At 38.4% G+C, this 25333-nt stretch overlaps 1 protein-coding gene across 4 annotated transcripts in view; it reads right to left on the bottom strand.

Moving 5' to 3' along the window:
* The window catches only part of cnksr2b (connector enhancer of kinase suppressor of Ras 2b), a 46677-nt gene extending 24013 nt beyond the window's left edge, over window positions 1–22664 (bottom strand). Inside the window, exons 1-4 of one of the 4 annotated variants that reach the window (XM_055180240.2) lie at window positions 22197–22664; window positions 15464–15627; window positions 11064–11266; window positions 9919–10024 (exon numbers count right to left, since the gene is read on the bottom strand). In XM_055180240.2, the coding sequence (XP_055036215.2) occupies window positions 9919–10024; window positions 11064–11266; window positions 15464–15627; window positions 22197–22260 (537 nt within the window). In that variant the 5' untranslated portion in view covers window positions 22261–22664. The remainder of the gene's footprint in view (window positions 1–9918; window positions 10025–11063; window positions 11267–15463; window positions 15628–22196) is intronic. The other 3 variants (XM_055180241.2, XM_055180242.2, XM_055180243.2) reach the window with 3 other exon arrangements.
* Window positions 22665–25333: the final 2669 nt, after the last annotated feature.

The raw sequence follows: 25333 nt of genomic DNA, 5'->3' as shown, positions 1-25333 counted from the left end.
GTATAAAAAAATATTCTTTATTTATTTAAATAGTTAAAATATACGGGGACTTGGGGAAAGGGGGAAATAAAACTAAAATCAGGCTCTGCCCTCCAGGGGGCCACGGCCGAATGTCGCTTACAAAGAAAACAAGACGATTGATGAATGCAAAATATTGTCTGAGCAGATAGAACTAAGAACAAGTCTGAAGACTGCCCAAGTTTGAAAAGCATAAGTTTAAGAAAAATACACAAAAGTATGTGCATCTGATGAGTTTACAAAAAAAAATCTCAAACACAATTTGACACTAGCAAAGAAAACTTTGAACAAATGTATGAAGAGACAAAAGTCTGATGAAGACTGACTAAGTTTGAAAAGCAAACGTTTGTTTAAGAAAAATACGCAAGTGTGTACATGAGTTTACAAAAAAATCTCAAACAGGATTTGGCCCTAGCGAAGAAAAACTTTGAACAGATGTGTGAAGAGACAAAAGTATGAAGACTGACTAAGTTTGAAAAGCAAAAGTTTAAGAAAAATACACAAGTGTGTACATGAGTTTACAAAAAATCTCAAACAGGATTTGACACTAGCGAAGAAAAACTTTGAACAAATGTATGCAAAAGTCTGAAGACTGACTAAGTTTGAAAAGCAAAAGTTTAAGAAAAATACACACGTATGTACGTGAGTTTACAAAAAATCTCAAACAGGATTTGGCCCTAGCGAATAAAAGACTTTGAACAGATGTGTGAAGAGACAAAAGTATGAAGACTGACTAAGTTTGCAAGGCAATAGTTTAAGAAAAATACGCAAGTGTGTACATGAGTTTACAAAAAATCTCAAACAGGATTTGGCCCTAGCGAAGAAAAAGACTTTGAACAGATGTGTGAAGAGACAAAAGTATGAAGACTGACTAAGTTTGCAAAGCAATAGTTTAAGAAAAATACGCAAGTGTGTACATGAGTTTACAAAAAAAAAAAAAAAAAATCTCAAACAGGATTTGACACTAGCGAAGAAAAAACTTTGAACAAATGTATAAAGTGACAAAAGTCTGAAGACTGACTAAGTTTGAAAAGCAAAAGTTTAAGAAAAATACACACGTATGTACATGAGTTTACAAAAAATCTCAAACAGGATTTGACACTAGCGAAGAAAAACTTTGAACAAATGTATGAAGTGACAAAAGTCTGAAGACTGCCTAAGTTTGAAAAGCAATAGTTTAAGAAAAATACGCAAGTGTGTACATGAGTTTACAAAAAAATCTCAGACACGGGTTGACACTAGAAAAGAAAAACTTTGTACAGATGTGTGAAGAGACAAAAGTATGAAGACTGACTAAGTTTGCAAAGCAAAAGTTTAAGAAAAATACACACGTATGTACATGAGTTTACAAAAAATCTCAAACAGGATTTGACACTAGCGAAGAAAAACTTTGAACAAATGTATGAAGTGACAAAAGTCTGAAGACTGCCTAAGTTTGAAAAGCAATAGTTTAAGAAAAATACGCAAGTGTGTACATGAGTTTACAAAAAAATCTCAGACACGGGTTGACACTAGAAAAGAAAAACTTTGTACAGATGTGTGAAGAGACAAAAGTATGAAGACTGACTAAGTTTGCAAAGCAAAAGTTTAAGAAAAATACACACGTATGTACATGAGTTTACAAAAAATCTCAAACAGGATTTGACACTAGCGAAGAAAAAACTTTGAACAAATGTATGCAAAAGTCTGAAGAGTGTCTAAGTTTGCAAAGCAAAAGTTTAAGAAAAATACACAAGCGTGTGCATGAGTTTACAAAAAAAAAAACATCTCAAACAGGATTTGACACTAGCGAAGAAAAACTTTGAACAAATGTATGAAGAGACAAAAGTATGAAGACTGTCTAAGTTTGAAAAGCAAAAGTTTAAGAAAAATACACATGTATGTACATGAGTTTACAAAATCTCAGACACGGGTTGACACTAGCGAAGAAAAACTTTGAACAATGTATGAAGAGACAAAAGTCTGAAGACTGACTAAGTTTGAAAAGCAAAAGTTTGTTTAAGAAAATACACAAAACTAGGAACATCAGTAACAATGCATAGGTATAATATAATTTCATGTTTGCTTATTATGCGTTGATAGATGTTAACCTAAGTTGTATCTAACCCCACAGGCTGACCTAGGGCCTGTCCATCACATAAAAATCCTGCCATTGATCATTTGGGACCCCCACCACGTGACAACCACACACACACACACACACACACACACACACACACACACACACACACACACACACACACACAGTCTCTCACATCCCCCGCCCTACTCTACAATCGCATAACACACACATACATAAACTGACACGGACACGCACACAGACACGAACGCGACACGGTACGGATCATATGACATTAGATATAAGTTTACTCAGACACCTCTAAAATGTTTGATTTTTTTCAAATGTTTAAATTTCTTAAACTTTAAAAACCTTATTTTTAATACCACAGATATGTGTGTGCATGTGCCTATTGCCCTAAGCAAAAGTAAACTTGTTTTAATCAGAGACTTGGTTAAAGAAATGGCTAAATCTAAAATAAACTTTTATTTTGCCAGAGCGGACAGAATTACATTTATTAAGTTTATATGAACACACTCTGGTCATCACCGGTGATCGACCTTTAATGCGCGTGAACAATAGATTGCGGTGCATGAACAGTTTCTCGGCGTTCGTGATGCAAATAAACTTTTATTTATGTTAAAATAAATACCGTTTAGTCTAAAGAAAAGAGTATTGGCGATCCCGTCCGGAGATTATGGACTCGGGGGATTGCTTATACATGTACTGTATATTTCATTAAACAAATTCTTGGTGTTACAAACTTTTAGAACCTGAAGTGTTTGCCATAAAGGCGCTGGTGGACCACCTTAAATCTAAAATAAACCTTTTAATTTTTGTCAACGGCTGTATTACACTTATTTTACCAACACGGAGTTTTAGGAACAATACGGGCCGCTGAACACCACCGCTGTTCAGACACACTGGGGTCTACTGGGTGGGTGATAACGGGTGGTGAGAATGAGAGCCCGCTGGTAAAAACCAACCGTCCAGAAACTGAACGTCTTAGACATCAAACTTTTTTCACATCAATAAATATGACGAGCACTCGCGAGACAAAAAACACGCACTGGAATACCATGTTCAGGAAACCTTTTATTTTGACAATGCGTATCGTGTTACATTTATCGTAAATACGCATGTACACACTCGGATGTTAGGTGACATTAATGAATTCAAACCACAAGAGGGGCTTAAATGTCTTAAAACGTTTAAAAGTTTCTTAACGACAGATATAAGAGCGCATCAGCGTAAGTTCTCTGTCGCCGTCGGTGCGCGCATTGCTGAACATGTTTTAATCACAGACTTGTTTAAAGAAATCCCTAAATCTAAAATAAAACCTTATTTTGTCAGAGCGGACAGAATTATATTTATTAAGTTTATTTTAAACGGTAGATATGAACGCGCATCCACGGGTGTTCTCTGTTGTACCCACCGGGGACTCGATCTTTAATGCATTAACAGTATGCTGTACATGAACAGATACACGGATCTCGTGAAGCGATTAAACTTTTATTTAGTTTAAAATAAATAGACTTTGGTCTAAAGAATTGTCGGCCTCTGGTGGTTTTGGTACAATTCATTGCTATACATGTACTGAATATTTCATTAAATAAATTTGTGATGTTACAAACTTTTAGATCCTGCAGTGTTTGCTATAAAATCTAAAATAAATCTTTTACTTTTTGTCAGAGTGACAGTATTACATTATTACCACCATGGTTTTAAAAGACTCTAACTACTTTACAATCCACCCCTGCTGTGAATTATCTCACGGACACACACACACGGTCATGAGAGCAGCTTGTGAACGTTGACTGATCAGAAAACTAAAGAAATAGATCGATAGAAAATATCAGATTTAAGTTTAACCAGATACATCTAAAATGTTTGATTACTTAAGTTATTGCCTTTAAAGAAACTTTTGACAAAACAAACGTTTATATTCAACAGTATTTGGCATAAATGTGTGTCCGCTCCACCTAAAATCTAAAATCATACTTTTGTCAGAGCATACATGATAAGATTCGTTGTATAATAATATACATACATGGTTTTAAGAAGTCAATAATAAAAAACCCTGAAGATGGGATGAAAACGTCTTAAAACATTTAAAAGTTTATTAAGGTTAGATATAAGCGCGCGTCAGCGTAAGGTCGCCGTCGGTGCGCGCATTCACATGTTTTAATCAGAGACGTGATTAAAGAAATCCCTAAATCTAAAATAAACATTTACTTTTTGTCAGAGTGGCCAGCATTACATTTATTAAGTTTATTTTAAAGCTTCAGATATGCCCATACACCCGGCGCGTGCACCGGTGAGCGAGTTTTAATGCGCGTGAACATAGAGAGCGGGTGATGAAAAGACTCACGGTTAAATTTTTATTTAGTTTATAATAAACAGGTTTTCGTCTAAAGAACCACACAGGTCCGCTGAACACCGACCCCGCTGTGAGACACGCAGTGGGGGTCGAGAAGCGCGCCCGGGAGAGGAGCGCCCAGAGGACGGAGAAACTTCGGTCATAAAACCAGAAACTGGACAGTCTAAAACAATAAACTTATTTTTGACAGCAATAAACATGACACCGCTCCACCTAAAATCTACAATCATACTTTTGTCAGAGCATACATGATAAGATTCGTTGTATAATAATATACATACATGGTTTTAAGAAGTCAATAATAAAAAACCCTGAAGATGGGTTGAAAACGTCTTAAAACATTTAAAAGTTTATTAAGGTCAGATATAAGTGCGCTTCAGCGTAAGATCGCCGTCGGTGCGCGCATTCACATGTTTTAATCAGAGACTTGATTAAAGAAATCCCTAAATCTAAAATAAACCTTTACTTTTTGTCAGAGTGGACAGCATTACATTTATTAAGTTTATTTTAAAACTGCAGATATGACCATACACCCGGCGCGTGCACCGGTGAGCGAGTTTTAATGCGCGTGAACATAGAGAGCGGGTGATGAACACACTCACGGACCTCGTGATGCGGTTAAATTTTTATTTAGTTTATAATAAACAGGTTTTCGTCTAAAGAACCACACAGGTCCGCTGAACACCGACCCCGCTGCGAGACACGCAGTGGGGGTCGAGAAGCGCTCCCGGGAGAGTAGAGCACACAGGACGGAGAAACTCCGGTCATAAAACCTGCCAGAAACTGGACAGTCTAAAACTATAAACTTATTTTTGACAGCAATAAACATGACAGCATAGGCTTGACATAAAACACACACACACACACACACACAGGAATAACAACGAGGTGATTGACACATCGTAAAACACGCGCAGGATACTCGCTGTCTAAAGCCCTTGATATACGATTCTCAAACCTGGACAGATTGTACAGCTTTTGATTGATTGTCCCGCCCCCTGTCAAAGGGGGTCATAAATCAATCAAATTTTGACAGATAGTGGTCCCATACAACTACTAATGGGGCTAAGCTAAATGCTATCGAAGCGTCGCAGCGCGCTCCAGCGCTTACGTGCACGCACACAGATGATAGAGGGATGTATCAACAATTCTTAGTTAAGGTAATAACATATTTTAATATTGAAAATGAGTAGACTATTCCTGTTTCCCAGACAGGGTTTAGATTAATCCAGGATTAGGCCTTAGTTATTTCAGGACATTTAAAAGGGAACATATCATAAAAATCTGACTTTTTCAGATCTCTGAGTCCCAACATCTTAATACCGGGGTACCTCTGGGCTCAGTGCTTGGACCGCTGCTCTTTTCCACATACATGACATCTCTACTGTAGGTTCTGTCATTTGTAAACATGGCTTTTCCTACTGATCACACATAACTTCACTTGTCATTCCACCCTGACAATCCAACAATTTCTGCACGCATCTTGGCATGCCTGACATTTTTGGATGAAGGATCATCATTTGCAACTGAACCTAGCAAAGACAGAACTGCTTGTGATCTTGTCTGACCCAAAGATTCTTCACAACCCTTCCATTCAACTACTGTAGGTTCAGTGACCTTTACACCTTTTAGGACAGCCAGAAACCTAGGAGTGGTAATTGATGATCAGCTTAGCTTCACAGATCATGTTTCCAACACCGCCCGGTCCTGCAGATTTATTCATTACAACATTGAAAAAATTAGACCTTTCCTATCTGAGCATGCTACGTAAGTCCTAGTACAGGCTCTTGTCCTGTCCAGACTGGACTATTGCAGTGCACAACCGAACCTCTGCAGATGATCCAGAATGCAGCAGCAAGAGTGGTCTTAAATGAGCAGAAGAAAGCGCATGTCATTCCTCTCTTTATCAAGTTACATGGCTTTCTAAAGTCGCTTGCATCAAATTCAAAGCTCTGCTCCTGGCCTTCAAACCCACCACTGGGTAAGCACCCCCTTACCTCCATTTACTTATGTACCCTCTAGGTACCTGCATTCTGCCAACAAGCAACTTGTCTAGTGGAGCCATCCCAAAAATGGCTATCACGTATCTTTGGATCTGTCCTACATCTGTGGAATGATCTGCTTGTTGCGACAAGATCTGCTGATCTTTTAAAAATCTTTAAAAATCGGCTAAAACCCATCTCTTCCACCAACACCTGTCTCATTAATACAGAGGTCGATAATCCTTTCTATTTTTCTATCTTTTTCTTTTCAGTTCTTTAAAAAATGAGCTTCGTACACTGCATTAGACTAATTTTATTGCACTTTTGTATTGCTGTTCTTGTGTTTTTCTACTTGTATTGTTTACTTTATTTGTAAGTCGCTTTGGATAAAAGCATCTGCTAAATGACTAAATGTAAATTTAAGATGTTTTTTAAATTAAGGCAGCTCAAACATGCATTTTAGCCTGAGGATGGTATAAGTCCTGTCCAGGAAACCGCCCCATTGACTTGTTTTTGCATTGTCATTTAATGAATAACAACAAAGTTAATGTGCATTCCAAAAGTTTAAAGGGGACATATCATGAAAATCTGACTTTTTCCATGTTTAAGTGCTACAATTGGGTCACCAGTGCTTCTATCAACCTAGAAAATGTGAAAAAGATCAACCCATTAATCTGCACTATCCAACCACAACACTGCCATTTAGTGCAGAGATCAGCTCATTTGCATTTGAAAGGACACACCCAAAACGGCACATTTTTGCTCACATCTACAAATCGGCAATTTTAACATGCTATAATAAATTATCTATATGAGATTTTAAGCTAGAATTTCACATACGTACTATGGGGACAGCAAAGATTTATTTGACATCTTAAAAAAGTTGTGAAATGTAATTCATATAAAATAAAAAATTTGAACGACATGAAAATGAAAAATATCATTAAATGGTAGCCCAGCCCCAGACATGAGCTACTGTATTACATTACATCATTCTGCTCTAATAGGTAAACACAGCTTCACGAAATCTCGGATGGTAAGCTGAATGTTGCCTGTAGGATACAGGAAAATAAGATTTGCTTGCTGTCGCAGAGTCTTGCACCTATCTGAAATAGCCAAGGGCAGCAGACAGCTGAGGAGGAGATGAAATGAGTCACCCTCCTACACTGAACCTGGTGCAATGCTTTTCCTCTTCCTCCTCTCATCTGCCCTCATCTTTCCTCTGCCCTCCATCTCCATCTCTCTTCTTAAAGGAAGTCTGATTTACAGCAACCAGTGGGTGAAGGAGCCTGGGATGCACGACTGACCACACTTATGACTAATGTGAAGCGTTTGGGAATCTCCCTCCACATTCAACCTACACACAGCCTAACGCAAAAGACGCTACATTGAGCTTAAGACACTACAACACTTTTAGGAGAGGTCAACTTTAAACCAAGTTTTACGGTACATTCACACGGGGCGAAAGCGTTAACGCTTGACGGAAGGCTTGTCTGAAGCGTGGTCAACAGTCAATTACAGTGGCCGCAACACATGCTCCGGTCTTCCATAAATGTTATTGGCTGGCTCTGCCTAGGTTATTTGCATAAGGCAATCTGATTGGCTGACACACGCGTTGCCGCTTGAAAAGTTGAGAAATGTTCAACTTCTGCCATGAGCAACGGCACTGACGCGGCGCCGACGGATCCACAATTAAGTTCGGCAACACATGACGTCACCCATTAAAAGTGAATGGAAAGCGTCAATGCTTACACCCCGTGTGAATGTACCGTTAAGATGTGAATAACCCCTTGAGAGGCGTCACATTACTACAAACATGCATGTCCTGCAGAAAATAGCATTATGAGCTACTTTTAAAGCAGTTCTTCACTTTATATGTTCTGGGACACGTCTTTTCTTCCACCTGGGACAGTCTGTCCTCGCCCTCAATGGCCCAAGCCAGAGCAGCACTATTTCAGTCCAGGACAGAAAATTGAGAGGGAGAAAAAACATCCATGGCCTCCTTTTAGAGAAACTTGTGCCCTAGAAAGATTATCCTGCTTTCCAAGCACATCTTTAGTTTTAGTCTTACTCATCCTTATGCCTTACGAAGCCTTAAGAAGGGTTTACCCTCTGGAGTGAGAATGCACTTTTGCGACATCTTAACCAGTTGATCGAGAAGGTGCCTTCAAACATTTGTACGTTAGGTTGGTTTACAAAAAACACGCTAAGACTGGTAACTTTTCAATAAAATATATAATAGAATATTTTGTAAGCTGCACATTTTGTTAAGTGCTACCTTGTTTGGTCACTTTGGTGGCATCATGGCCTATATATTATATAATTTACAGTATACTGATATACCTGGTATATACCAGGTAATAAATGTAGTCTTAATTTGGGAGGTCAGTCTGCATTTAAATTAACCAAACAAGCCAACTAGCATGAAGTTCGCATACTCGTCATTCCACATTACAGAAGCCATTGAATTACATAAATACAGAAGCAGCATATGGCGGACTCTCGCGGCTGTAAACGGTAATGTTGTCTCTTGCCTCATAAATGTCAAAATTAATTCATACGGACTTACAAGGCGCACCTGACTGTAAGATGCAGCACTAGCCAAGTTATGAAAAAAATGCAGATTATAGACCGAAAAATACAGTAATCATTTAAAATGTATTTTACAAACTCAGCAAAAATGCTGAGTGGCTAGTAACTATGGAAAACAACTAGCCACTTTGGTTAATGTGAAGGCCTAGTTGGACCCTTCGAAATTCGTCATTTCAAAAGTAGTGGTGGCCTGTGACTTCTCTTCTGAGGGGTGCGAATTCAAAATATCTGTTTGGAGTGTCATGTGTGTTGCTCGTCATGTCAAAATATTTATTAGTTGTGTCATGTAAACCATGTGCGTCATACATCTTGTCACAAAAATGCATTTACTAATGTTAACGAATACAACCTTATTGTTAAGTGTTACAGATAAAATTATAACCTTCATGTAATTCTGACTGTTTATTGTCTTTTGTGAGACACAACTGAAGATAAAACAGAAGAATACATCTTACTTCACTCTACCTGAGATTACCTGAAAAATCTCATATTTATACCTGAGCCTGTGTTCAATAAAAAACTAATGCATCTTGCCATGTCTGACATCATTGATGGAAGACACTATTAGTTTTTTTGTGTCACACTCACTTTAATGTGACACATTTAAAAACACAACCGCAAACCGGATTTGACAGCTAGAACAAATTATCAGTAAACAATGACTCCTTACACAAATGTGTTCCTTACACAAAGCATCTTAGCATCTGGCTTCAATAGACTCACCATGTGAACATTTTAATGTATTACTGGCCATTTTGGAATTAGAGAGTATAAATCACCATCCTTTAAACACCTGCCTAAATGTTGAAACAACATGAAGGTGAGCAAATTAAAAATAACCCTTATGAAAAATGTGTTACGTAATAGTTATATGTTTGTGTCCATACCTGCTGAACTATTGTGGTGAGCTCCAGACACAGCTGAATGACATTATTTCTGGTCATGGAGTAATCTGCTACAGCAGCAAACGGAGACCTGATGAAGAAGTAACACCTGCCATTAACCATTAGATCACTTCTTATCACAACCACAATGTGTGTCACACCTCTGCCTTCACTGCTGGACTTAAACTGTGTCTAATTTAGGACATGGTGGACAGTCACCGTGAGGAATAAGAGCAGGAAGGACGTGACCCGAGAAGGACACGGAGAGGGGGGAGATAAAGAGTAACCACAACAGACAGAGAGCGCAAGAGACTGAATTGTTGTGGTCCAATGCACTAATTCAATGAGACCTAAGTCAGGTTTCTGCTCCAAACAATGCTTTAAAATAAAAATAATAAATACTGCTGTCACCATGTAAAGTTAAAGAATACATGCAAGAAGTCACATGATCCATGACAGATCATTCAAAATCTAATTATGAGATTTGGAGCATTAAAGTTTGATTTCAATCATTGATTTTAATCTTTGATGGCTTAACGCAGTCAGATATCAAGGTAGTATTATCATCACAGAAAGTCATTTATATATTATGCAGGATGATTTTATGTCTATGGAGAATAAATGAGGGACACCTTGAGGCAGGAAATAATCTAGAGACACACAGCAGCAGATGAATTGCTCTCTTAAATTATGACCATATGAGACTAACAAGGAGGCTTGGCCATGAGAGAGCTTCAGCTGATGCAGAAATTAAAACGAACTCGCATGCAGAGACTCGTGCACACACACACTTGAACGATAAACACATGCACCGAACAGACACGCTGGGCGCTTTTCAGGGCCAAATAACTCAGAAGAGAGAGTTATATAAGCATTTTACTCATCTTTTGTTTGTCAGCTGATTGCTCATCTGTGTGCGATTCTGTCATCTGCGGCCTCTCGCTTGACCTTACTGATGAGATTTACACAATGGTGCTTTTACCAAAATGAGTGGCCATGTGACCAAACGCATGGTGGACAAAGGAGCGGCGGTACCAAGGTTGCTTTGATTGTGCTTTGTGTTTGCTTATAAATGAATATATGTGGCAGCATTGTTCTGGATGTTTGGTAGCTTATTGGTCTGAAACCCAGCTCTTTGCAAGACTAACCTATCCAGCCACGCCAGCAGGCCCTTGGCGGCAGCGATGAGGTCCACTACAGACGTCAGAAAGTCGTTTGGAAGTTTTCGGGTGGCTCTGCCGTCGTAGTGACCTCCCCTCCGCCGACCTGTTATGAAGTTCTGCAGGTTCTTGGCCGATGCATTTAGCTTATGGGTGAGGGTCTTCAGGTTCTCCGTTTCTAACCCGTAGTTCTGAACGAGAGAAAGTGAAAAAGATTAGAAAGTTGGGAAAATGAGGAGCAAAGGTTTCCTCAGGAAAAAGGAAGGTCTGTTGGGATGTGATGCATTTTGAGTCTACTGGAAAAAACTTGAAAGAGAAGCAAAAGTGGTTATAAATAATAGAGGGTGTGAGCGTATAAACAGAGATATAGGGGTCATTCTGAGACACGCAACTTTTTTAAGATTTTATGACACAAATACGTTAAACACACATACAGTGAGGCAAATAAGTGTTTGAACACCCTGCTATTTTGCAAGTTCTCCCAATTAGAAATCATGGAGGGGTCTGAAATTGTCCTTGTAGGTTCATGTCCACTGTAAGAGACATAATCTAAAAAAAATCCAGAAATCACAATGTATGATTTTTAACTATTTATTTGTATGACACAGCTGCAAAAGTATTTGAACACCTGAAAAAGTATATGTTAATATTAAAACACCCCCAAAGCATGATGCTACCACCCCCATGCTTCACAGTAGGGATGGTTTCTTGGGATGGTACTCATCATTCTTCTTCCTCCAAACACGTTTAGTGGAATTATGACCCAAAAATTTTGGTCTCATCTGACCACATGACTTTCTCCCATGACTCCTCTGGATCATCCAAATGGTCATTGGCAAACTTAGGACGGGCCTGGACATGTGCTGGTTTAAGCAGGGGAACCTTCCGTGCCATGCATGATTTCAAACCATGACTGGTGGATAGCTGGTGGTCCCAGCCTTTTTTCAGGTCATTGACCAGCTCCTCCCGTGTAGTTCTGGGGTGATTTCTCACCTTTCTTAGGATCAATGAGACCCCATTAGGCGAGATCTTGCATGGAGCCCCAGTCCGAGGGAGATTGACAGTCATGTTTAGCTTCTTCCATTTTCAAATGATTGCTCCAACAGTGGATCTTTTTTCACCAAGCGGCTTGGCAATTTCCCCGTAGCCCTTTCCAGCCTTGTGGAGGTGTACAATTTTGTCTCTAGTGTCTTTGGACAGCTCTTTGGTCTTGGCCATGTTAGTAGTTGGATTCTTACTGATTGTATGGGGTGGACAGGTGTCTTTATGCAGCTAACGACATAATACATAATACCCTTAAACAAAAATACTGTGTTCTGCAACATACAGATAGGAAAAAATCCTAAAAGATCAGTGTGGGTTAGAGGTTTGACATCAGTAGTGGAAAGTTGGAAACGCTTACACTTTTTTCAATTTTGTTTTGTCCTTATTTGCTTTTTAAAATATTTAAAATGACAAATTATACTGTTTGCAAAAGAATTTCTGTTTAGTAATGCTCCCTTTTTCAACATTATTTGAAAATGGTTCAAAGAGTATCCTGTAGCTTTCAAAGAAAGCAGGAAAAGTGACAAGCTTGTCAATTATGCAAAGCATACTCGAAATGTGACCTCTGCATTTAACCCATCCCAGTGAGTAGTGAACACACCACACAGCACACACACAGAGCAATGGGCAGCAATTAGGGTAAGGTGCCTTGCTCAAGGGCATCAAAGTTGCAACCCACCGGCAATGAGACTTGGACCGGCAACTCTAACTTTATGCATGAATAAGACCATCAACATTAGACTTGTACGGTTTAATAAAGAGATCCAAAAAACAGACAGATGCCAGTGTGACAAATACATTTATATTTAGTAGAGGCACAACAAATCCAGCATGTGTCAACCAGGAATCCTACCAAACAAATCTCTAAGCTTTTCTATACTGCTGAGTGTGTGCAGGGTGCATGAAAATTTAGTCCCTGGCCGCATGATTTCAAGCAAACATCTCTTCCCTCCACCCTGAGCGCTCACTACCCATGTGCAATGACAGCAGAGCACACCTTCCCAGAATGCCTTGCTGCACATATAGTAAAAGCTAGAGGGGGTCTGTCATGCAAGATGAATAATCATGTTTAATGCAGCAGGGATCCATGTTGAACAAACCAAGCAAAGTATTACTTAAGAGGCTCTGAGGCACTAGCAGGGCTCAGACACAATGACACAACAAATAGTGGAGACAAAAGATGAATGCGGGTGACCAGTTTGCTTGCACACAAGCAAATGTGCAGCCTCCTCATTCACTCTTCTTTTCCTGTCCTTTTGCGTCATCCTCTATGCACCGCTGTGTTCCTTCTCTCACTCGTTGCCTCGCTCTCCCTCTGTGCCTTTATCTCCAGTTTTAATTTGTTATCCTTCTCTCACCCCGAATGCTGCCAGTTTTCTACCCACTCCGCCCACACATTCTTTCAGTCACTCCACCTCTCTCTTTTTCTCCTTCTGCATCGTCCTCCTTATTTCTTGGTACCCTGTTAGAACAGCCTGGCAGTGGGAAATGGATGGATAATCCATGGGATTTTCAAGGATTTAAAGTGTTTGCTGTGGCTAATATTCATGCAATTACCATAACCATACAAACAGCATGGGAAAACAGATCAAGTGTTTTGGGTATAAGGTAATATCTTAATGGCCAATGCCAAAATCTAGAGAGCAGGGTGCGAAATGTAAACAGTGATTTTTGATATCTTTAACAATTAATTTGAGAATTTATTGTTGGTAAAAGTAAATTTTTTTAGCGAGTTGCATGCAATTTTTAAGTGTGTAGGGGCTTGTAGGTTTTGGAAGAACAATGTAAAAAAGTGAAAAGTTGGATGAACTTGTTTCAATTAGTAACACCTAAAAAATTAAAAATTTTTACACTCCACTTTTTTTGAAAATAGACCGGTTTTCCAGTTCACCAAGAGTTAAACATTTGAGTTTTACCGTTTTGAAATCCATTCAGCCGATCCCCGGAGCGGGCGCCACCACTTTTAGCATAGCTTAGCACAATCCACTGAATCCGACTAGGCCACTAGCATCGCGCCCAAAAGACAACCAGAGTTTCTACATCTTTCCCCTTCCAAACTTGACTCTTCTGTAGCTACATCGCGCACTAAGACCGACGGAATATTTAAAGTTGTGATCTTCTAGGACTTGCTGCCGTAACATGGGTGCAGCAGGCGCAATGATATTATGCAGTGCCCGAAAATAGTCCTCTGCTATTGTAAGTTACCATTATTATGCCAGAATGAGAGTATAGTTCCTAGCCATATTGGCCTAAAAAATCACAACTTTTAATTTTCCGTTGGTCTTGTAGACAATGTTACTACAGAAGAGTCAAGTTTTAAATAGGAAAAATATCGAAACTTTTGGTTATTTTTTAGCGCGATGCTAATGGTCTAATCAGATTCAATGGATTATGCTAAGGCATTCAGCCAATCTCCGGCGGTACCATTTTTAACATATGGTACCGCCAGACCTGGAGATCGGCTGAATGGATTCCAAAACGGTACAAATCTAATGTTTAACTCTAGGGGAGCTGGAAAACTAGCATGTTTTTCCAAAAAAGGGGAGTGTCCCTTTAAATTTTTCATCTAAATGGAAACCGAAGTGAAATTTTAAGTTGAAAAAGAATTTTTTTAGGCATTACCAATTGAAGTAATTTTTTAAGTTGATTACTTCTGCTAAATCTCTATGCTGGACAATAATCAGCAAAAATACCATTATAACAATAACAGTTTGAAATGGACACAAAAACCATGCTATATATGCAAGCTTTTTGCTTATTTTATGTTCGAATGATCAAGCTTTGGATGTGCTGTTGTGGCTTAAATCTTACTGCACATCCACCTGCACTGTAAAAATTATATCCAATCAATATTTTACGTTACTTTAACTTAACAAATTATGTTAAACAAATTTTAACTTGTTTTTATAAGTTATGTTAACTTATCGCAAGTCAAAACTTAAAAAAGTAGGTTGAATTGACTTACATAACCAAGTTGTTTTAACTTAATGCTGCATTCTGTTATAGCACTGTAAAAAAATGCAGCATGTAGTCTAAACAACCCGGCCCCGCAAGTCAATTCAACCTACTAAGCTTTTTTTAAGCTTTTTGCTTGTGAAAAGCTGACATAAATTAAATCAATAATTGAAACAATTTTAACTTGATTTGATAAGTTAAGGTAACATAAAAATATATGTTGATTTGACAAAAATGCTGTGTATTTTTTACCATATCAAGTACTATTATTGTGCATTATGGTTCTATAAAGAAAAAAATCCCACAAACTCTTATATAACCCGCTTGAGCAGTTGCAATAAATGTCAAGAACACAATGTACCTTTGTGTGTGTTTGTGTGTGTGCTCACCAGTGCACAGAGCAGATCCACTGCCTCCAAAATGAGTTCCTGGTGGCCGATTCGAGAAACACCTAGGTCCTCAAGCTCCTGGTGAGTGATTCTCAAAAGCTGTTCCCCTCCCACCTTCTCCTGCTCAAAGTTCTTAATGTACTGCTGAAGACAGTCATCCAAACCTAAGAAAAAACAAAGACATAATTCAAGCTGATAAGTATCTCCTCAATGCCTCTTGGATCAGTTATTGCTTGATTTAGCAACAAGTTGTAAATATGACAAGATGAACAAAAAGCAGAGATTATCGGCAATTAAAGCATTACTATACACGATTTCTGACATAAAAGTGTGACAGTTGTTATATGTTTATGTGGTGTTCTTCAAGTAACCAAACATAAATAAGCATTCTTGAACAGTAGCGAGTATCTTCGAAGGTCTTGGCCCACAACGGGCCTCTTTTTTTGTACACCAGAACGGTCCCAGACACAGACACACACACTTTGAAATGCTTTGCTGTCATGAGCAGACGTCAGTACATTTCAAGCACTTTTTGTCACAAATAGGCAAAGACCTGTTTGGCAGGAGGTAGACGTTGTCTGGGAAACACAGGCCTCCCTCGTGCCCCCTTCATCTATACTGATGCTTCAAAACAGTTTTCCTCTTCAACAGATTCAGCAAACACAAACCAAAGCAACACATAACACAGTGAGATTCTTTCACACATTCAAATCAAATACATATCTGCAAAGAAACTACATCAAAATATTATCCTGTACTTGCAGGTTAAGCATAAGTCTACCCGCTTAGTAAGATCACAGTATGAGTTACATTGAACAGTCCATGACAGCATGCTTCAGCATTTTCCCTGTGCACTTCCAAGATTTCCGTCTCAGTCATCGGCTCTATTCTCACAGCCTTTTCTGCTTTGGTTAAATTCCCTGTGAGCTTTCTGACTACTATTTGCTTGATTGTGTGAACATTTTACAACAGAATAGAGCCCACAGAGCATGTGAAATATCCAACTCAACAAATCTCGGATCGTTGCTGGGAGCTTGCTGTTGCATGGACCATGAGGAGAAAATTCCACATTTCCACATTCAGCAAAATTCTGGACAGCTGAAAGCGAGCATTTCATGGCTTTGCAAGCTATTTGAGGGCTTAACAAATCCTCTCCTTTACCAGGCTCATCTAAACCCATTCCGAATGAAGAAATCATAAAGGTTTGTCACTGTTGCTATAGAGACAGTACAGAGACGGGAAAGCATTTGAGTAAAACCTCATTACCAAGACATAAAGGCAATGAGATGAGAAGGTTAGGTTACATGTGAAATTTACATCTGAATGAATAAATAGCAACATAGCATCTAAAGCATACGTTAATGGACCATTCAGAGATTTTTTTTGTGTGACTCTTGTATTCTAATGCCAATGAAAAATGTTCAGACTTTCAAATTCCTGTCCAACTGAGTCGCAAAATGAGCAAATTTTCCAAAAATTATTTATTGTCATTTTCACATTCTCTATTAAAAAACATTCAAAATGATTTGGAATTTGATAAAAAAAGACAAAACTACACGTTTGAGGTCGATAGAGAGTCAGCAAAGTCAATTTAGAGAAAAATCAAGTCAGTGCAAGGAAGATCGTTTTTGTGTTTTGTCGCTCTTAATAACTCTTTTAACATAAATCAGGCCCCGCGCTTTATCTCTCTTAAAGGAAAACAACACCGTTTATCAATATTGTACTATGTTACTACCTCAACTAAGACGAACTACAAACTACAGTAAGTGCTCTTTCGCCATACAATATAGTTCTCATTTTTTATCTGCTTAAAAAATCACCACATTTTATTTTGTGCCACCATACTTATGTATGTACAACTACTCATTTAACAGTATTTAAATAGGGAAATCTTGGAAGTGCTTGCGGGGGCTTCTAAATTCATCCCTGTTTGGATCCTAAGGAATAAATGGGGGGCTAGGCTAAATTCTAACACATTCACGATGCGCTGTACAAAGATTAAGTGCATGCATTGAAAAACATGAGGTAAAAAGTTGAGGAAAGAACATAGTAAAATATTGATAAACTGTGGTGTTTTCCTTCAATAACTCTTATAACATTAAGCAAGTCCTGCACTTTTTTTCTTATTTCTGCATGTTTTGAAACCAAAGGAAATAATAAAGGAAATTAGGTACAAATTAAGATCACTTTAGATGTTTAATTACTATTTGGAGCATTGGGATCACTAGACAAGGGCTTAACGTACTTATTTTTATGAAAACCTAAAATTTGACTAAAATCAATATTTTTTTAGACTGTGCGGATTCCAACTTATTTAGACAGCACAGGTCACACATAAAAATTGCTGTTAGGTCTTTATAAACCACTGAACATATAGTTATGTAAATTATATTGCAGTTCTGTTAGAAGATCCCCCTTTAAGTTACATAGTGCACCTTAAGGTAAGGCATTGTTAAGTCAAACTTTCACAATAAATGCGGCATGAAAGCTAATGTCTTTAGATCAATTAAACTAATCCCTATAGAGAAGCTGTTTTCTCTGGTTAACAGAGAAAGCCCAGCTTACACAGTGCCTGTGTACACAAACAGTAAACTCATTGATAAAGAGGACATTAATCTGTTGTTAATTGCTGTCGCTGAGGCTATGTTAAATACTACAAGGAAGAGCAGCAAAGCACATTCATGAGGCACCATTAATCTCTGTCAAATGAGGCGGTTGGTCGGCCAACAGTTAATCGAGGAAGATGTAGCATGAAGGTAAGTGTGTAAGTAGGTTAAGCAATGATGAGTGACCATGTTAAAGTTGTACTTAAGAACCATGATTTTAGCCGTATGATAAGATGACTAAAGCAGCTTAGAAGCCAGAAGTGTGATCTGAAAACCTCATAACTGTCCTGAATCTATGAAATGGCCAAGGACTGAAAGAGGAATTGGGAGCTCTGTAACTATCCTAAATAAATGATGTTTACTGAAGGTACATAAACCACCACATGAACCAGATGAAACAACCACCACATATAAAGTATTTATCAAAACGTTTAAGGTTTTAGTGTGTATCTGTTAGTAAATGCGGCGATCTACATGCTGTTCCTTAATTACAAAATTCACATTTAGCAGGTTTATTTTACATTCAGTTATTTTAAAGTCCCCCTGTAGTCGATCATTTCATCACTTAAAACTCATCTTTGAGCATCATAATAGCATATGCAAACGTTTTTCCTGTGACAGAAATGAGTCCCCACCCCTACTCAATCGCATCAGACTGGACTATAGATATAAATTTACATAGATGCTACAGTGGGCAGTTTCAGACTGCTAAGTCTGGTTTCACAATGCATGCATAAGCTGCAGCACAAATTTTTTTTAGCAATGATGTTAACAGGTTAGAGCATTCACAATGCACGTGTGAGCAGCGCATGCTCACGTCCCAGAAGTAGAGCTAAAGCAGCAGTGTTGCAGTCGTCTCAGCACATAGTCTATGCGGCATCCATGAAAATCTATGGCTCGAACGACTGATCCACTTGTTTAACTGTGATAATGTAATTGGAAACCATGGTTTTGAGTCTGTCTTTGTCTTTAAAGAAGAATTTGCACATACTTTGTCTTAACGCATATTAAAAACACCACATAGACAAATAAACAATAAAAATTTTATTTTCACCACGGGGCGACTTTAAATTCATCTCTCTTCTTAAAATGAACCAAATATACTGTTGACTCATCATGCACTCAAGGGTGTGTCTGCTATATTGTCCAATAAAATGCTCTCTAGAATGAGAACGCCATGAGCGTCCTAAAATAGTACTTGCTTTTGGCTAGTAATAGCAAAATAACAAATTGACAAGTAACAGCAAATCATCAGCTGTGACAGCCGATTGGCTATTCTTTTTAAAGAGATATTCTTCCAAGAGCCCTTCAATTTGTCCTGCATCACCATCGTGTTTCAAAAAAGAAAAAAAAAAGAAAACGGCATTTATACCACAATTCCAGTCCTATCACCGACATTCAAACTCTTAAGTCTCTTACCATGTCTATTGACAATACACTTGCTATAACATTTTTAGATTAGGTCATTTATCTGTGGTATAAAGCAAAGATCTGCATATTTTAACACTCCAGTACCCAGCTATTGTAGTTGTTTTACAATGCCTGTCAACAATCTGCACAACAGGCTGTGTGTGTGTGTAGATATGTGTGAAAGCCTTTTGAACTGCTCCGCTTTATTACCATAAAAATAGATTAGTACAACATGCATTTAATCAAGGCTATATATGAACACCATTGTGTGCAGTTTTATTGGATTTGCTGCTATTATACTACCCAGAATGCCCATGACACCTCTGGGCAGGGGTCTTTAGAATGAGTCATAGGAAGCACTGGGTGGGGGGCAGGAAAAGTGTACAGAGCGAAGGTCACAGGGCTCTTGGCAATAGGGAGGCTGCTGTTTGGCATCACTTGGGGGCATCATCACTGTACCGTATGCTATTGTTACAGCTGCAACAGTGTGCTGAAATCGGTGAATGTAGGAACAGGAAACACAGTGTAGGCCTATTTATAAAGTAAATGTGACTGAAATAATAGAAACTGTAATGGTTACAGTTAGAGAAAGCAAGGAATAATTGAGATTTGCAACTTATCTCTTACCCTTTCTCCAACCCTGTTTTCATGGACCATGTTATAGATGTACTAAAGGTTGTCAAGAATGCAAGCTACACCAATGTGCGCAATGGAAACGCACAGCATTTAAACGTTCTGATATCGCACAATCGTAGTGTATATGTGAGCGAACTGTTGAATGTTGCACGCTGCTGATCAAAAGGCTGTAATGATCCTCACACACACAGGAACAGACACCATCAGGCCATAGGGGTTTTAACACTAATACACACACACGCTTAAACACGTTCGCTTCTGTTTCTCAGTGTGTTTAAGCAGCTGAGACAGCAGAGCAGATGCAGGCTTTTTCTGAACATAGCAGACGGTTGTCGATTAAATTCTTTTTAAATGCTTTTTATAACCAAAGCACAAGAAAATGACTGAATTCTCCAGTCCCTCGGGAAAGGTTAACTTACAGAGCAAAAGTATGCACTTGCGAGCATGCTGAGTGTGCAAACAGCATAAGAAACTCTTTTTGGCATTCCCTTTGGGGAAAAACATCACCATTTTCTGTTTTTCTTACAAGCCTTCCTACTCTGCCAGTTCAGCTTCCATCTTCTTTACCCGACAATTACACTCATGCATTCTGTCAGACAGTTTTATCCAAAATGACATGTAGTTCATTGAGTGCAATGGAGTATATATATTAATAGCTCATGCATTCCTTGAAAATCGAACCTATGCTGGAACGATCAGCTGAGATTTAGAAAGGCAGCACAGCAACAGTTTAGATACAAGCATGTTGTTTACTTATACCGTTACATTATTTGCACCACTTATATGCACAATACAGTATGATTTTTAATCACTGGATGTGACGCACATCAGCCACGTGCCAAAGTATGAGCAACAGAGGCATGAATAAGTGAAATGCACGCTTTTCATCCTGCTTAGCCGTCATCTTATTTACTCAAACACATCAGCACATCATTTTGACACAAACAAGAGTCAAGCCAATGCTTCCAAAAAAACAAGATAACAGGCAAGTGCACATCATAGTATGCCGAAGCTGACTATGATTGAAAAGCACACCTGCAGTCACGTTCTTGCAAAAGTACACAATGTACTGAGGAGGATTTTCATGAAATGCAATCATTTTATGTGCCATCTATCTTATTAGAAAATGTGTCACTCAGTTGGTATTGGTAGCATTACGTTAGAAATTAAAAAGTCATTGGTTTAATTTCATGGGCACACAAACAAAATGAGACTAAATGTGTGTGTCTTTGGATGAATGCGTCTGTCAAACACATACATATGAATGCATAAATAAAAACAATACATTAAAAAATAGGCTGGGCAAAAAGTGAGTGGCAAAAAGTGAATGGTCCAATTTTCATAGCTGAATCACGAATCACAAATGACTCTCCGTTTCCTACTTCATCCAGACTACCTTAATAAAAGAAACTTAAGGGTTCACCTTATCTAGTGCATATCTAAAGATATTTACTTTGTTAAAAACACGAGTGTCCCTACAGCATCCCATAAACATCATCAATGGATCATACAACATATACTGAGTCTTATAGATGAATTCTAGTGAAGGGACCATTGAGGCATTTGACTGCCAGAGGGATGCCAGCTGATCACTTAGCCTCCACGTGACCCGTCACTTCACATTCTGTTTCATGAGAAGATTTGACTACTCAACCAACTTCATTCATTAAAATAGTTTATTGTCATTAATTTTGATATCTTCATCTTTTTATTAGATGTGTTATTAACATCTGTTATAAATCCAATATAGCTAGACTCCCATTTACATAATGCACGCGCGCTATCTCCACCTTGCACGTACGCTCCTCAAAATCTTCACGCATTTTAAACGTTTAAGCACGTCGACGGAAGCTTTAATTTAAAGCAACCTGCAATAGCCTATATTAATTTTGATATACTGATCTTAAGATCGAACGTCCGACCTTTCTGTTGCTAACGGAATGCTCCACCAAGTCAGCTACAGAAAACGTACACCTAAATATCAGCCTCGCAATACATTAACATTAAATACTCAAAGTATACTCCTCATTAGAGACACTGTATTTTCCCCACTGTTATAATAGAACGTATAAAATTCATACCTTTCATCCAATCGACTACCTGGTTTGTCGACCACCTGCTTACTGGTTCCATGACCAGAGCCATTGTGGAAGTTTGGGCGATCGGTACCAAACAAAGATGCTCTTCAGCACAGCCCAGTATCAGAGATGCTCTCAGAGAGATCTCTGCCTGTTTATCATGTTTACATCGCAAATTCCGAAGCGGTTCTTGCAAACGAAGCGCTGGTGGTTTATCAAGTCCAATGCATTTCTCATCATCATGACTGCATTCCTTCGCAGTAGTCAACTGCAAGAATATTGTTATATATGCCCGGGTCTACTGCGGTGCATTATGCATCCTTTTTCTTCATATTTAGTCATACATCTTTTTCATCCCTGATGCGCAGGAGATTTATGCAGCTCTTTCGTCGCGAGCCGTTATCAGTAAATAGTAGTATGCACGCGCGCCCCTCTCGCGCACTCGTATGACTCGCGCCTCGTGCATTCTCGCCAGTCGTTGGCTCTGGCAAATGAGCCGTCACGAGGGCCAAGCAGCGGAAACATCTCCATAATAATTGAGGTGTGTGCCACGCATGTACACCTGAGAGATAATGGCACATTAAAATTGGATCAATGCACTTTACTATGTAACCAAAACAGTCACTGATTAAATTGAAGCAGGACAAGAAATGTGATATTTATCTCCTATACCCTAATTCTCACAAATTCTCGCACATACCTGTGTGGACAACAGAAGACTAATACAAAAATTAGCTTTTTTTACTAGTAAAATTGACAAATTTTATTTTATAGCAAATTGTTTTATATTTAAAAGAACGAACAACAAAGATTCAGCCATATATTTACACATTCGCATTTTTGTCAAAGGGCATATTTGGCAAACAGCTTGCAAATTTACATAAAATGCCATGTTGAACAAGTCAAATCCTGCTATCCTAAGAACTGAAATGACCTATAGTCAAGGCTTTGTGCATGATCATTCAAGGGGAAACATGCAATGCCCACGGCTGACTTTCATGCCACTAGCCTGTCCCAATTAAGCCAAGAAACACTGTACCCAATATAGAAAAAATACTCATCACATGACACACAAGACTATTTGGTTGACAATTAATTGATTCCAGAATACATTTATTAACTGTGGATGCCAGTATTTCTTTTTATAAGTGATTTAATAATGAGTCAAAATACTGTATGAAACCAAAAAACACTTTTACACAGAGTGCTTTATTTTTGATTTCACATCTCGTGGGAACATGGAGGGCAGTCAGTGTGCATCACTGACAGATGTTCTTATTTCGTGCAGCCTGCAGGGCCACTGAGGAGAGGCTTTTAAGAAACAAGGGGAGGAGAAGGGATCAAGGTTCAAGAGCTGCTCTATTAAGACTTAGCCTTGTACCATCTGCACTCAGACTGGGGGGCTTAAACAACTATACCAGGTCTATAAGATTGTTGACTTTCAACAGTGGGAATTCAGGCCTTTAAGTTGTTAGATTTATGATGTCACAATATAGCAGGATCATTCACCACAAGGCTTTCGAAGAGTATTGACAGATGTTATTTTTTAAAGCAAGAAACAAAAGAGAAACAAAGTAAAGAAAGGTAAAGTACACAGTAATGTATGGATGGTACTGGAAATTTATGTGGACTAAATAACAAAAATCACAGTTTTATACAAAATAATAATCAGTTTATTATTACTATTCACCACTCAATAATTTGTATATCAAAAAATATGCCATTATCTCAAGTTTTACTGTGCCAGCATGATAACCTGCAAGTGCAAAGAGGAAAGTTATATTTTTTTATAATTCAGGCTAAAGCCTGGCCTATAAGTGCACCCACATTGACCTTATGTGAATCATCTAAAGTCAAGAGCACAGTGACAATAGATTCCAACACACAATGAACAAAATCAGCTCAAAACACCAGTACAAAGACTTGATCTGTTCCCAGAGCCACTTAACCCCTGGCCTAAACAACAGCACAGAGAGGTCACATAACAATACGCTGTGACATGGCAGATCGGTATCACAATCTTTTAATCATTTCCTGCTGAGAGTTTATCAATTAAATAACAGCACACATTCTTTATTGTTTATTACATATTTTTAAGATTTGGATATTTAAACGTTTACATGTTTGAATGACAATTACATTTTACAGAGGCAATATTACTGTATACATAACTATACAATGACATTGCTTTTGTAATATTCTGTGTATAAAACAACCTGCAGTTCACGTAGCACAAACAAATTCAAAAGACACTTCTATATCGGGGAAAGATAGAGAGATGATTGGATATTTGTTAAAGGTTGTTTCATCCCCCTCCAAAGATCATCAAAGGAAGAGGAAAAGAGAGCAAGATCCTCATGAAATTCGGGTGTGGAATTACATCATGAGTAAAAAAACACTACACTCTCGCCATAGCCTTTAAATACTAATGTGAAGTTAGGAGATGGCCGCCTGGTTCCTTCTTACAAATGGTGAAGAAGTCACGCAAGAGATAAAGCATCGCCCATGTCCTGCAAACACATAAGCAGAAGTTTTGAATAAGTTGTTGACTGTCTCAGTGGCAACTTTATTAACAAAAATCAATGTCTCACCTAGTCATCTCACACTTCCACACAATGGATGGAGAAAGGGGGTTTGAGGTAGTCAAATCCAAGCAGAGGAGGTCTTGAAAAGCTGTTGACCAAATGCAGTAGAACACAAAGTCTTTAGAACATTAACCATCCATGAGGTGACCATAAAAAGCCTTCAGACAAAAATGTGATGATCATTACCTTCAGGAACATGGCTTTCTCCTCAGGGGAGAAATCACTGGAGTTGATGTCCCAAAGCCAGAGAATATGGGATATATATAGGGATTTAGATATTTCATTTATGGCCATTGGGCCTTGTGGCATTTGTTAGCGTTTCAATTTACATTAAACATTAGGGCTGGGTATTGATTCAAATGTCCCAGATTGATTTGATTTCGATACACAACCTATCAAAACGATTCTAATTCGATTCTCGGTTCAATTTTCAATTCAGATTTTTTTCCCGCTTTTAATACTCGATTCTCGATTCAACTCAATGAATTTATATTATATTATATTAGAATATATTAGAATATAGACTGAATGAATGAATGACAGGCTCGTCTCTCG

Source organism: Misgurnus anguillicaudatus, chromosome 9, assembly GCF_027580225.2.
Source record: "Misgurnus anguillicaudatus chromosome 9, ASM2758022v2, whole genome shotgun sequence".
Classification (NCBI taxonomy): Eukaryota; Metazoa; Chordata; class Actinopteri; order Cypriniformes; family Cobitidae; genus Misgurnus; species Misgurnus anguillicaudatus.
Note: the sequence above shows the minus strand (reverse complement) of the source record. Positions and strands in the feature narration are given on the sequence as shown.